Source organism: Lissotriton helveticus, chromosome 10, assembly GCF_964261635.1.
Source record: "Lissotriton helveticus chromosome 10, aLisHel1.1, whole genome shotgun sequence".
Taxonomy (NCBI): domain Eukaryota; kingdom Metazoa; phylum Chordata; class Amphibia; order Caudata; family Salamandridae; genus Lissotriton; species Lissotriton helveticus.
The window spans coordinates 909,237,121-909,250,484 of record NC_136071.1 but is presented as its reverse complement, the minus strand read 5'-3'; the positions used below and the strand labels follow the sequence as shown (position 1 = coordinate 909,250,484).

The following is a 13,364-nucleotide window of genomic DNA, read 5'->3' as shown; positions in this document are numbered from 1 at the left end:
TACAAAATTGTCAATTCATTTTTGTTTCAAAAAAGCCATTGAATCTTATGTGAGTTAATAGTAATACATGTTTGATTCAAACCAGTTACTGCTGTTGCACCCGTTATGGTGAAGCTTAGTTTCAAGGCTTAAATAAAAGTAAGCACATTCCGCAAGGGTACGATTTTGCTCATGTCCTTAATGAGATATTAGTATGCAGTGTTGGTGTCAGACTCCTGTCGGACAATCAAATGCGCATTTGGTGAGCAGTCTTGTTTAATTAACAATGGATCAGTGCTTCATGTATTTTTGCAAGATTAAAAGTGTAAATCAGTGGTGGTAGTTTGCGTGCAACGGTACTTTAAGCATAAAAGCACATATGGAAAAGATGGTGACTAAGTGTTCTCCAGTATTGGGGTGTCTTTCATAGATTCACATGCCTGAATCTTTCCCCGTCGTCTGAGTGGGAGTCCCACGGTACATAAAAAAGCAATAAATATGCCATAACAACCAAAAAACCTTGGTAACAAGGAAACCAGGAAGTAAAGTAGCTCAAGCTACCAAGAAAGTTCCACATGCATAACTATCATAGTCATTATATATAGTCTAAACTGCAGCTAATCAGGCGACAGCACCCACCAGAAAGTTCTCCTCAGAGGCTCAGGCTCTCAGATTTTCTACCGCATGTCGTGTGAAGGGAGTCTCCCTGAGCACTACTCAGTTCTTCTCAAGTTTCTTCACGATTTCTTGGTTTTAGGATGTCTTCCTCTAAGAAATCATTATTCAGGCCTTGTGAATCTTGTGGTAAGCTCCGGCTTTTCTCAGAAGATCCCCACAAGAAATGCATCTACTGCCTGTATCCGGACCATCAAGTTGAAGGACTGCAAGATGTGTAGGACCTTCCCTCAAAAGACCCTCAGGGACAGAGAGGGCCGCTTTCTTCTGTGGCTACAGAAGCTCAAGGACCAGGACAATCCAGTGTCTGAGGTAGGCAGCATTGCCTCTGGGTCATCTGTGGCCTCTAGGAAGAAAGCTACTGAGGAGGCGTTATCTTCTCCTGGGGCCAAGGTTGTGAAGAGACCCCAACCTTCTAAGGGGTCAGAAAGGCCTTCCTCTTCTAAGACTCCTCCAGTCAAGAGCAAACATTTGCCTTGAAGTCCCCCGAGAAGATCAGTCAAGATTTTGCCTCCTAAACCAACTTCTGAGAAGATTCTTCTTCAGAAGAAGAACCAGTCGTCGACGACCCCTTCGTCGACTAAGATTTCCGTTGACGCAACTTCTACATCTACTGTAACTTTTTGTTCACCTAAACCTGAGATAATCACGTCGTCGGCGTCATCCCCGTCGACACTGGTCTGTGTCAGTTAAACCTATATCGTCGACAAGAGAATCTACTTCTACTCCTACCATCTGCGCACCGTCGACGATCAAGAAGATTTCGTCGACGGCTACTCCATCGTCGACGACCTCCTCATCGTTGACTAGGTAGTCGACGAGAACTACATCGTCGACGGCCAAATCGTCGACGAAGACTTCATAGTCGACGAAGCCCTCCTCGTCGTCCACGCCCTCGTCGGCGTTTTCATCTCCAGAACGTATTCCTTCGTCGACGGGCCCATCGATGGCTCTTCCGTCGACGCAAAAATTGTCAACATGTCCAGAAATACACGTTTGGTCACCATCTACGGCTTTAACTTCTACGCCGTCTACGGCAAAGCCTTCTTTACTACAAAGACATGGTTCTGGGCTTGAACCTTTTTCTCCATTGCGCCTGTCTCCTCATAAGGTACCTCTACAGGTTCCTGACAAGTTGTTGGACAGTGAAGAAGATTCTGATGTGGATGGTCGATTTGGAGCAGCTACAAGTCCTTCAGAACTGCTCATTAAATACCAAGAGGAGGATCAGGATGATAAACCTTCGCCTCAACATGTGGCGTCACCCACTACTAGCATTCCGACAGCTCAAATGCCCATAGCATTGTTAACCAATCTTCAACATATGCTGGACGATTATTACTGTCGGTTTCTGCCATCTGAATCAGCGGACTCCATGCCTCCTACACCTGTGGCACAGGCTTCCACATCAGAATTCAGGTCTCCTAGACCTCTTTCGCCAGTGATTTCCCATCATCCTGCGGAAGCACACTCATCAGAAGATGAAGAGAGAGAGGAAGGTGAAGTAGATGACAGGTCGTTGTTGTCGGAGTAGGATAAATATCAAATCTGCACACTTTCTTCTTCGCCTCCAATTCCTGCCGATTCACCTCCAGTGGACATTGGAGGTTTTCACCTTCTTATGGAGAGAGCAACCCAACATTTCTTTATTCCTATGGAAACTAGGAAAGAGGAATGCTTCCTCTATGACTTTAAAGACCAGCCAAGGAAACCGGTGTGGACGATTCCAATTATAGAATTCGTATGGAAAGAGGGACTAAAGGTGATGTCGAATCTGGCTTCTATTCCTCCAGTCTTGCCATGTCTAGACAAAAAATATAAAGCTCCTGACAAATCTCCAGCATGCCTTATAGGACATCCAAAGGCAGATTCTGTGATCGTGCAAGCTGCCCAAAAACGGGCTAGAAATCCATCATCCCTGATCACAGCCCTACCTGATAGAGACGGCAGACGTCTGGACTCGATTGGGAAACGAGTCTCTACGATGGCAGCGACAACGGTCCGTGCAACAAATTCTTTAGCCATTTTGGGTCGGTACGACAGACAGATTTGGTTGGATATCTCACCGTATATCGACATGCTTCCAGAGCCTTCTAAATCTGAAGCTCTGAAGATACTGCAAGAGGGAGAACTGATCTCGGCAGAGATTATAGACTGCAGTGGATGTGGCTTCTACTGGGTTCAGACAACTGGTAGGGGCGGCTGTCCTACGCCGACATGGCTGGTTAAATGCTACTTCGTTTTGCCAGGAGGTGCAAGCTAAGATTCTGGACATGCCCTTCGATGGGGAGTTTTTGTTTGGCCCACATGTAGAAGAACCCTTGCCAACCATTAAAACGGACACTGAAACAGCCAGATCTCTTGGCACCTTGCAGTTTCGGAAGCCACCCTTTCGGGGTGTGAGAGGACGTGGATCGTCCTCTAATATAGGAAGCTATAGCCAACAATCTTCCTACAGATCTTATTAAGGGAATCAACGCTACCAGTCGCAACGTTACCAATCTTATGGCCAGCGTAACCCATCCTATACCCAGAATAAGAAAAAAACCTTCTTACCGCGGAAAGGATTTCAATAAAAGTCAATGTGTCATCACCTGCACCGCTACTGCCGCACTCCCATATAAAGGTTGGAGGAAGAATTTATTCAAACTGGTCCTCAATAACATCGGACAGATGGGTCCTAGACATGCCCTCGAATTCGAAAAGTTTCCTCCAAATATCCCTCCAGAAGGCCCTCCACCAGCTCATCTCAAGGAGTTGTTTTCCCAGATAAATTTGATGTTGAAAAAAGGAGCGATCTAAAAGTCCCTCAAGGGCAGAGAGGAACAGGATTCTATTCACTGTTCTTTCTAATAAGGAAAAAATCCGGAGAATAGCGTCCAATTCTAGACCTTAGTTCCCTCAACAAGTATTTCAAGAAACTATAATTTCGGATGTTATCGCTTCAAGAAATACTTCATCTTCTGCCAGCAGGGGATCACATGGCCACCCTGGACCTTCAAGATGCGTACTTCCACGTTCCCATTTTACCACGTCACTGGAAGTTCCTGCGTTTCAGAGTGGCTGGCAGGGATTTTCAGTTCAAAGTCCTTCCCTTTGGGCTGCGATCGGCACCCAGAGTGTTTACGAAGGTCTTGGCTCCAGTAACAGTGCACCTCCAGCTGGAGGGGATTCAAATTTTTCCTTACCTGGACGATTGCCTTATCAAGGCAAATTTTTTCTCAGACACAAACAATGTCTGTCTCTCTTCCAATCGCTGGGTCTATCCATCAATCTCAGCAAGCCACATCTTGTTCCTTCCCAAAGGCAAACGTTCTTAGGAGAAACCTTGGACAAACAACTAGTTCAAGCTTTCATATCGGACGAAAGGCAAGAGAGGATCCAAAACATGGCACAGATGTTGCTATCAAGAAAGTCCGTTTCAGTCCGACAGTTCAAGTGTTTTCTGGGAATGGTTTCTTCTTGTATCCTGTTGATACCAAATTGCCGCCTCAGAATGAGGCCCCTTCAAGAGGAACTCAACCTGCAATGGTTACAAGTCTCCGGTTCGAAGATCTCATTTGAATCACTCCGCGGATGCGAGAGGCTTTTCTCTGGTGGGTCCAGGAAAGAAATTTAAAGAAGGGGTGTGCGTTCTTTCAAGAAGCGCCAAATTACACCATCACCACAGACGCATCCCTAGAAGGTTGGGGAGCACACCTTCAAGGGCTGAAGGTCAGCGGGAAATGGAGCCCTCCACAAGACATGGCACATCAATCTGCTAGAGCTAAGAGCCATCTTCTTTGCCCTCAAGTCCTTTCGTACCATCATTCAAGGGGACACAGTATTGGTTCGCACGAACAATACTGCAAATATGCATTACTTAAACAGGGAGGAACGAGGTCGGTTCTTCTATCTCAGGAAGCCCAAGAGATCTGGGCTTGGGCGATCTGACACAGGATCAATCTCTTGGCAGTACATGTGCCGGGAGTTTCAAATGTTCTGGCGGACACCCTCAGCAGGTCAACACTGTCCCCCCACAAATGGGAACTGCATCAACCAACGGTGGATCGAATCTTCCAGCAGTGGGGTCATCCCGATCTGGACATCTCTGCGACCAAGAAGAACAGCAAATGCCTATTCTTTGCAAGCTGGCTTCCCAGAGGGACTCTCAGGGGGAATGCGTTTTATGTCAACTGGTCTGAAATATGTCTACGCCTTTCCTCCGATACCGTTGGTTCCCAGGGTTCTCCGGTAGATGAAGAAAGAACCGTGTCGCTTGATTGTTATCGCTCCCAGATGGCCTTGCCACTACTGGTTCACCGAACTTCTTTTCCTATCAGTGCGATCCAATACAGTTTCGACCAATACCGAATCTCCTCTCCATTCAGAACGGTCAAATTTGCCATCCGGATCCAGCTTCTCTAAGATTAGCAGCTTGGCGCCTGAGCACCTTGAATTCGCTCATCTAAATATCTCTGCGGATTGTAAGGAGGTACTGGCTAACGCGCGATCACCTGCTACGATAAAGACATACAGACTTAAATGGAAAAGATTCTGCATATGGTGTCAATCGGCTGGGGTTCACCCATTTCACGCAACGCCGGAACAGATATTACCTTTTTTTCTTGCACTTGCGAGATCAGGCCTATCTCATGCACCGTTAAAGGTCTTTTTGGCAGCTATCAAGGTACCGACAAGATGGATCCAAAAGGTACCGACAAGATGGATCCAACTCTTATTCTTCAAGAATAATTCAACAGTTTTTTTGAGGGACTATTCAGAATGTTTCCTCCTGTGCGACGTCCGCCTCCATCATGACATCTTAATGTAGTATTAGCGCAACTCATGCGCCACTCATTTGAGCAAATTCACAAGGTGGATTTTAAATTTCAAACCTGGAAGGTTTCTCTGTTGCTAGCATTGACTTCATCTAGAAGAGTCAGTGATCAAGCGTTTACCGTCGATTCACCTTTCTTACAACTCACGTCTAATGCTGTGGTGTTACGAACAAACCCAAAATGTATGCCTAAGGTACCTTCGGATTTTCACCTGAATGAACCAGTCATTTTAAAGAAAATTTTTATTTACAAAGGACCTCTGCGATTCACAAATCCGATCAACTGTTTGTTGCCTATGGGAAGATGCGGCAGGGTCAAGCAGTGTCCAAACAAACCATAGCTAGATGGATTTCTGCCGCTATTGACTTTTGCCATCTGCAAGCTGGAAGACCTTTGCAGTCTACTCCAAGAGCACACACTACGAGGGCGGTATCCTCATCGACTGCTCTCTTCGCTGGTGTCCCTCTTCAGCAGATCTGTAGAGAAGCAACTTGGTCCAGCAGACATACTTTCACCTAACATTACTGTTTGGAAGCAGCCAGCGATGCGGATTCTTCAGTGGGGCATACGGTTCTCCGTAATCTTTTCAGATAAGGTGAGCCTCTGTTTTCCCTCCTCCTCTTTACTGCTTTTCATACGCTTGTTATTTTGCCTATGCACAGTACATGTTCAGATGATTGTGAATTTTATATGTTTATGCATATAGCATTTCTATTATGTGATGGCAAATGCTTCCTATAAGCAGTTACTATTGCAAATAGCTTCTTCCATGCATTTTTGGGGTACTGCTATCTACTCTGATTCAGGCATGTAAATCTATGGAAGACACCCCAATACTGGAGAAGAACAAAAGTTACTTACCTGTAATCTGTGGTTCTCCAGTATTGGTGTCTTTCATAGATTCACATGCAACCCGCCCTCCTCCCCTCAGAGGCCACTCTACGTTGTGATCTCCTTATTACACTCCTGTGCGAGAAAATCTGAGAGCCTGAGCCTCTGAGGAGAACTTTCTGGTGGGTGCTGTCGCCTCATTGGCTGCAGTTTGGACTATATATAATGACTGATAGTCATGCATGTGGTGCTTTTTTCTTGGTAGCTTGGGCTACTTTACTTCCTGGTTTCTTGTTACCAAGGTTGTTTGGTTGTTATGGCATATTTATTGCTTTTTTATGTACCGTGGGACTCCCAGCCCGATGACGGGGAATGATTCAGGCACTTTGGTTGGAGGGAATTCTCGTAAGTTGGGTGCCCTCCCTTATCTAGGCAGCATCCAAGGTATTTGTATCTAGGAGCGGTGGATAGACCGTGTTTGCTGAAGTACCGTATTCCGGGTCCCATCTATGTATGTATCTCGGTTCTCTCTTCTCACCTCTCACTGCCTTACTGCTTTCTAGCTACCTCTTTTTCCACCTTTTTTTCAATCTATCTTTACCTTTTTTCTTCCATTTTTCTGCGCATATTCATTTCAAATACATCTCTCCACCTCACCTCTTCCTCTTTATTTATTGTTCTACCTCACCTGATTTACTCACTCTTCACCTCTGTATTATCTTCCTTCTCTTCCTCTCTTCTCCTTTCTACCTTTCAGCACTCTTGGTACCTTTCTCTGCTTCACTACTTCTTTAGCTGATTAGTAGTTGTACGCCTATGCCCATTTTGTCCCTCTCGTTTTCTAGCTAGCATTTCTCTATTCCTCACTATATATACCTATGTGCTTCTTCTCTATCTCACCCCTTTCTCATTTGCCTCTCCTCCTATCTCATTCCTCAGTGTGCCCAGTCCCTCTTTTTGCTTCTCCCAATCTGTTGTGGTATCTGACCCTACCATGCTCTTTCCCCATCTGCCTCTTCCCAGTGTAAAAAGAAATCAGTTTGTTCTTTTTGTTTGGTACTATTTTGCTGGGAGTTGTCAAGCAACTTGAATGTTCAGCTGCTGTCTGCCCCCATGTTTGAAAGTTTTACATACAATTCAATATTGCTTCCTTCATGAGGTTTTCAGTTAGCTTAACATGGGTAATAAATTCAAAATTCCTCTGAGAAGCCACCCCAAAATATCTTGCTCCATACATCCTTACGATGGCACTCTTCTAATCAATACTAAAGTTAACAAATAACAAAAGTGTGATTACATTGTTAGTTGTCTTGCATTCAAAGCATACAACTATGTTGACCAACAGGCACCAGCTGAGTTGAGAAATACTTCATAGATTGCTGTGTAGTGCATTACCTTAAAATATATGATCTTGTGTACATTGCCAGGTAAACGAGCTTCAGAATTTGACAAGTGCAGAAGTTGTAGTACCCCGGGACCAGACACCTGATGAAAATGATCAGGTGATTGTGAAAATAACTGGCCATTTCTATGCAAGCCAGGTATGTAAATTCTTGTTATGGAGCGTTCTACAAATGGTATTATTGGGCTGCCAACCTTATTTTGTTTGTTTTTCTGTATTTAAAATAGTGATTTTCTGTGAAATTTGTGCTGATCCAATGTGCTTGACTGCATGACAATTCGCTGTAGAAACAACTCACTTAAGAGTTTTAAAGCAAAAGTGTTTATATTTGAAGCAGTTGACCAGATACAATAAATTGCTTAGGATTTTTCACCTAATTTATGGTATACCCTGGAGTAAATCGACTCTAGAGCTCTGATGCAGGCTGATTCTTTCTATGCCACTTTTTATGCCTAACGTATAACAGGGTCATTTCAATAATCCCTCTGATCTCTTTGCAAAGATATTTGACAAATATTGGACATCTTGATTTGCACCAGTGTCTCATTTACTTAGTTTACCCATGTCAATGTTTTGGACTTTATCATTGTTCCAAGTGCCCTGCTGATTTGCAGAATCTTTGAAAGTAAGTAAGCCAGGAAACTCGATTTCTTTTACTTTTGATTTGATTTTAACATTTACAATATCTCTGGACTAAGCTTGATCTCTGCAAACATTCATTCAACCAAGATCCCAATATTCTAGTGTAACAATTTCACTTGGCTGCTCAGCTTTACCGATGTTGACCATCTTCCTTTAAATGTTTGTGGACTAAGTGCTACTCACAACTGCCATTCACTGCAAAACACTATGCGCAAAAAGGCTTTTCCAATGTGCTGATAAGTAGCAGCACCAAGCTTTTCAACCTACGCACCTCTATACACACCCTATTTAACTGTCCCTAAACACCCAAAGCTTTATATCAGCAAGTGTAAATATTTTCATACTTCATGGGTTTAAATCTATTTCTGTAACGAGTACTGCTTCAGTGAGATCTTATCTTGCAGTGCCTTTAACCAATTTCTGAGTGACACTTAATTCCAGATTCCCTACCTTTGAATACCACAGAGCTGTTAGACTGGAGATTTGTTTGTAGAAGTGCTTCTGTCTGCTGTTAAATGGTGCTGTGAGGCTTCTATGCTGGTCCCGTAGCACCCTGGAAGAGATGTTGAAGAGGTGCATAAATGACACCTTTGCATGCTGCTGCCAGGTCCTTCCTTGCATTACCTTCCGATGTTGATCCAGAGCTCTTCTTCGAATCTTTGTTTTTGAATACCTTTCAAACAATTTTTAGCCTAGGAAGTGCTGCAATGAGATTGGAGTCTTGCGAGATGGGAGCTGTGTTCCTGCATATAGGGGAAAAATAGTCATTTTCAAAGTCAGACAGGATATATTATGCCTCAGCGTAATCTCCCCTCTTCTGTGAGATGAGGCATCTCTGCCTCTTTAGGTGCCAACCAATATAAATGTTTACACTTGTTTCCCCATTTTTACACTTGTCTGGCAATTCATCCAAATAGAACTGGAAAGCTCTGTTTGGTGCCTGCAGTTTTCCAGTTCTAATACTAAGATATTAGTCTCTAGTTTAGTGATTACCTTTACTTCTCCCATTCACTGCTCCTCTAGTATGATCGCGCAGTTACCCCTATAGTGGCCTTTGCCACCACCCAAAATGTACGGGGAGATTCCACTGTCCCTTGGTTCAGTTTTAGAAAGGCTTGCAGTTCTTGCAGCAGGAAGAGCATATACTAAATATCTGCCAGGAACCAGGCGTTGAGATGCCAGACCGGTCTCCTTCTCTGTGGGCTCTGAAGTGTGCTATCACTGGGGCATGATCTGATACCAGTGACGTAGGATCTGAGAGGTGGTATGGGGAAGCCGAGGCGTGAGTGGATCCCACAAATCCTGGGATGCCGACTCTAAGCCGTGTCACAATCCCAGGCCATTCATCCAGTCTGCCAATCCCCTCCCCTCCTTCTGCGTCACCCCCGGGGAGGTAGTCAAGTCAGTGGTGTCCATAATCCTGTTGAATTCCCAATCCAGTGATCATGACACCATATGGGAGTCCTGAAATTAGTCCCCTAAGGGTCTTTAGAGTAGATCTGGTAAGTGGGCGGGGGTACGTAAACACTCAGCAAATTATAGTGGGTACCTTCCAGGGAGCCCTCAGGAGCCACATACCTCATCAGTGGGTCAAGATAGTTTGAGAAGCATGTAGGGGACGAGACCTTGGAGTAGAATCACCACCCCGTTGGAGCCTCGAGTGTACCCTGCAGGATATTCACCATTGTACCCATAGCAAGCCAAGAAAGAAATGAGATGGCCTCTTAGAGCTGCAGCACCTCCTGCACATAACTCCTCATGAAGTGGAAAACTGCGCCCAAAGAGCATTAATGTATTTGGCGAACATGTTGTTAGACCTGTCAGCCTTAAGGTGGTGTTACCCAAAAACGTTTTGCCTTCCTCCTCAATTTTTGCTGATCTCGTTTTTGCCGTCCTTAGGACTCTGCACATTTTACCACTGGCCACCAGTGCGAATGTGCATGTCCTCACGCCTTAAAACATGGTAAATTGGCTTCTACCCAATTAGCAAATTTAATGTACTTATAAGTCTCTAGTAAAGTGGCACCACGTATTCCCAGGGCCTGTAAATTAAATGCCTCTAGTGGGCCTGCATCACTTAAGTGCCATGCCTTAACATTCCTTTTTGAATGCATACAAGTCACCCATAGAGTAGGCCCTGGACAACCTAGAGGGCAGGATGCAGTGTATTTAAAAAGTTCGACATGTGCTTTTAAGTTTTACATGTCCTGGTAGTGAAAAACTCTTAAATTAGTTTTTTGTCTACTGCAAGGCCTCCCTCTCTCATAGACTACCTTTGGAGTTGCCTTACTACATTGAATGCTGCTGTGATTTCCAAATGGGAGCAGGTAACAAGTTCATGTTTTGTCTCTTTGGAATTGAAATGAAAAATCCTAAATATTTGGCATTTTCCTGACTTAGCCATTTTGTACTGGTAGCCTGTACCTGGGTCACATGACTGGATGTTGACAGATGAGCTTTGTGTATTCCTCCTAGACATTCACACACTAAGGAGCTTGGGTATGCTTGGATCTGCTGTTAATTGCAGAATGGGAGGGAGGAGCTGGGCACAGCCCCACTTACGCTTGAATAGGCTGTCTGTCTCCATTCAAAGGGCTGAATACACTCTGTAGTTGGTCTGGAACCAGGACACAACGGACAGGATGCCTGTGTACTTCAAAAGGAAACCTTTAGAAGCTTCCCCCCCCCACTTCAAAGGCACAACTGGATAAAACTACTCTACCTCAAACACCACCACTTGAGTACACTTCTAGACCTGTGGATACTCTGCCAGGAAACAGAACTGATGTGCTGCAGCATGACTGACAATTTGCTAAACTGCTGCCCTGCTGGACTACTGCTTTGCTGTGCTGACCTGCTCTCTTGCCTGCTGCCCTCTTGCCTGGGTGAGAAAGACTGGGCATGCAAATCTTGATCCCAGGATAACTCCAAAGGCTAGATGCTTGCCTTCTGGTCTGAAGCCTCTGGGATGTAACAGGCTTCCATCAAACTTGCACGTGAACTCTGACATCTGTGAGCCTCCATTGCCATGTGGTGTCAGTCCTGGACCCTTAGAAGTGGTCCTAAGGTGCTTTGCCAGCCTCTGTAGATCCAGCGGAACCGACACATCTCCTGTGCTGTGTGATGTAAACCCAAACAGAAGATATGCATTGCCTCTATCGCTGCAAACTCCCACTTTGCAATCTGTTGCCGCATCCAAACCGCTGCTGCATGATGAATCCTCTGCACAAACCCTCTCATTGATGGCAGCCTCAACAGCGACTGACTCTGCCTCGCAGCTCCTCACAACCAATGCAACTCCCCAAATGGGTGACTCCTACGCTTTGGATTTCCCATCGCAAGCAGTAGTCGACGGGATCTTTGAAATAGCAGAACCTCGCACTGTAACCTCGCCCCATCTCGAAACACTCATCGCTTGATTTTTTTTTTTGTGAACAAATTTTATTGAGTTTTAAGTCGGCAATCAAAAGACCATAGGTACATAAAGATGCATATCCCTTCCCCCCCACTCATAACAAGCAGTCCCTTAACTCCAATTCTGTCCCATAATCAATGACCCCAAAGCAGCATCTCCTATAATTGCAATAATAGTCATCTGTGTGTAACCAGTCCGCCCAGTAAAAATGTAAATGTAAATTGATACTTGTATAGCGCACTACTCACCCGCAAGGGTCTCAAGGCGCTTGTACGAATACCGCTGTGGAACCCATCCTGGCTTTCCCTGTGAGGTGTCCACTCCTGGGCACCCCCAAGGTGAAGCCAGGCATCCTTAGCGTTGTGGGGGCCGTTGTGGAGATTAAGCAAGCTATTGCCCAGAGTTGCAGAGTGGGACTCCATGATTGGAATAGGCACCAAGGCGAGAATTATCAGGTCCGTGGAATTTTGAGCCCAAGACCCGCCGAGGCGGGGAATTGAACCCTGGTCCCGGGCTAGACCTCTGCATCAGGGTCTGCCGCTCTAACCATTGAGCCACACTTCTCCACTCCTACAAATGCCTCAACCAAATCTGTTCACATTGTTATTAACAACTAAACAAATAGGAACCCCCCTCCCTACTCTCTCCCCCCCCTTCCCCGTCACCGGTGTGCCTTCCAATCAATACAAAGCTAGACATGAGGTCTTGAGTACAGAGAGTGAGGATATTCCACCTTGGGACTACAGCTACCCCTACTCTCCCCCATCCCCTTGTTCCATCTCCTGCTCAGTTGTTAGGGTAATCAGCGATTGAACCAGCTCTTCCCAAGCTCTCGCCACTTCTATTGCCTTGTTATTTTTCTGTCGAATCCCCATCTGGTAACCAACCGCTCCCTCACTACTAGCCCACTTAAGCAGCTCCCCTCTCCATCTCCTACCACTGGGACCCTCCTTTGATTTCCAGCGCATCGTAATTTCCCGTTTTGCTAATACTAGGCCCATATCTACAAACTTACTAGTCACCTTCGTCTTGGGGGTATGAGGAAACCAATGTAATCTGCAAGTAGCCATATCATAAACTAGCTGACGTTCTGTAATTGGGTCTAGGAGACCGCCCACCTCAGTCCAATAGGCCCCCAAGGACGGGCAACTCCACATCATGTGCTCCAAGTCCACCCCCTCTGCGGTGCATCGAGGACACACCACATTACTAGCATTATAGTATTCCATCATCTTACCCGGTGTCAAATAGGCTCTATGTAGAATAAAGAAATGCACCAGCTGGAATCGGGCGTTCCTAGTTCCCTTCCACGCCCTACGTTGTATGTGCCCCCATGTGGCCTCTGGTATGGGTTTTCTGATGTCCCCTTCCCATTTTAAGCGCAGCCCGTCCAATGGGGCCAGACCCTCATTCAGCATCCTCGAATACAAACAAACATGTGACTGCTTTGAAAGTGCCTGCCGCCATCTTCGCGTACTGACATGCCATTGTAGTTTTAGGTTCGGACAACCCCTCTTTCCAATGCTTCTGTATTGCACGCCTTATGGCCGCATGTAGCAAGAAATCTCCCCCAAGGAGACCAAACCTCTCCTGCAGTACC

General features: G+C 45.5%; 1 protein-coding gene across 1 annotated transcript in view; it reads left to right on the top strand.

Moving 5' to 3' along the window:
* The window catches only part of IGF2BP3 (insulin like growth factor 2 mRNA binding protein 3), a 1,020,294-nt gene that overhangs the window by 912,308 nt on the left and 94,622 nt on the right, over positions 1-13,364 (top strand). The window contains exon 14 of the mRNA XM_078663554.1: positions 7,733-7,846. Within this exon, the coding sequence (XP_078519680.1) occupies positions 7,733-7,846 (114 nt within the window). The remainder of the gene's footprint in view (positions 1-7,732; positions 7,847-13,364) is intronic.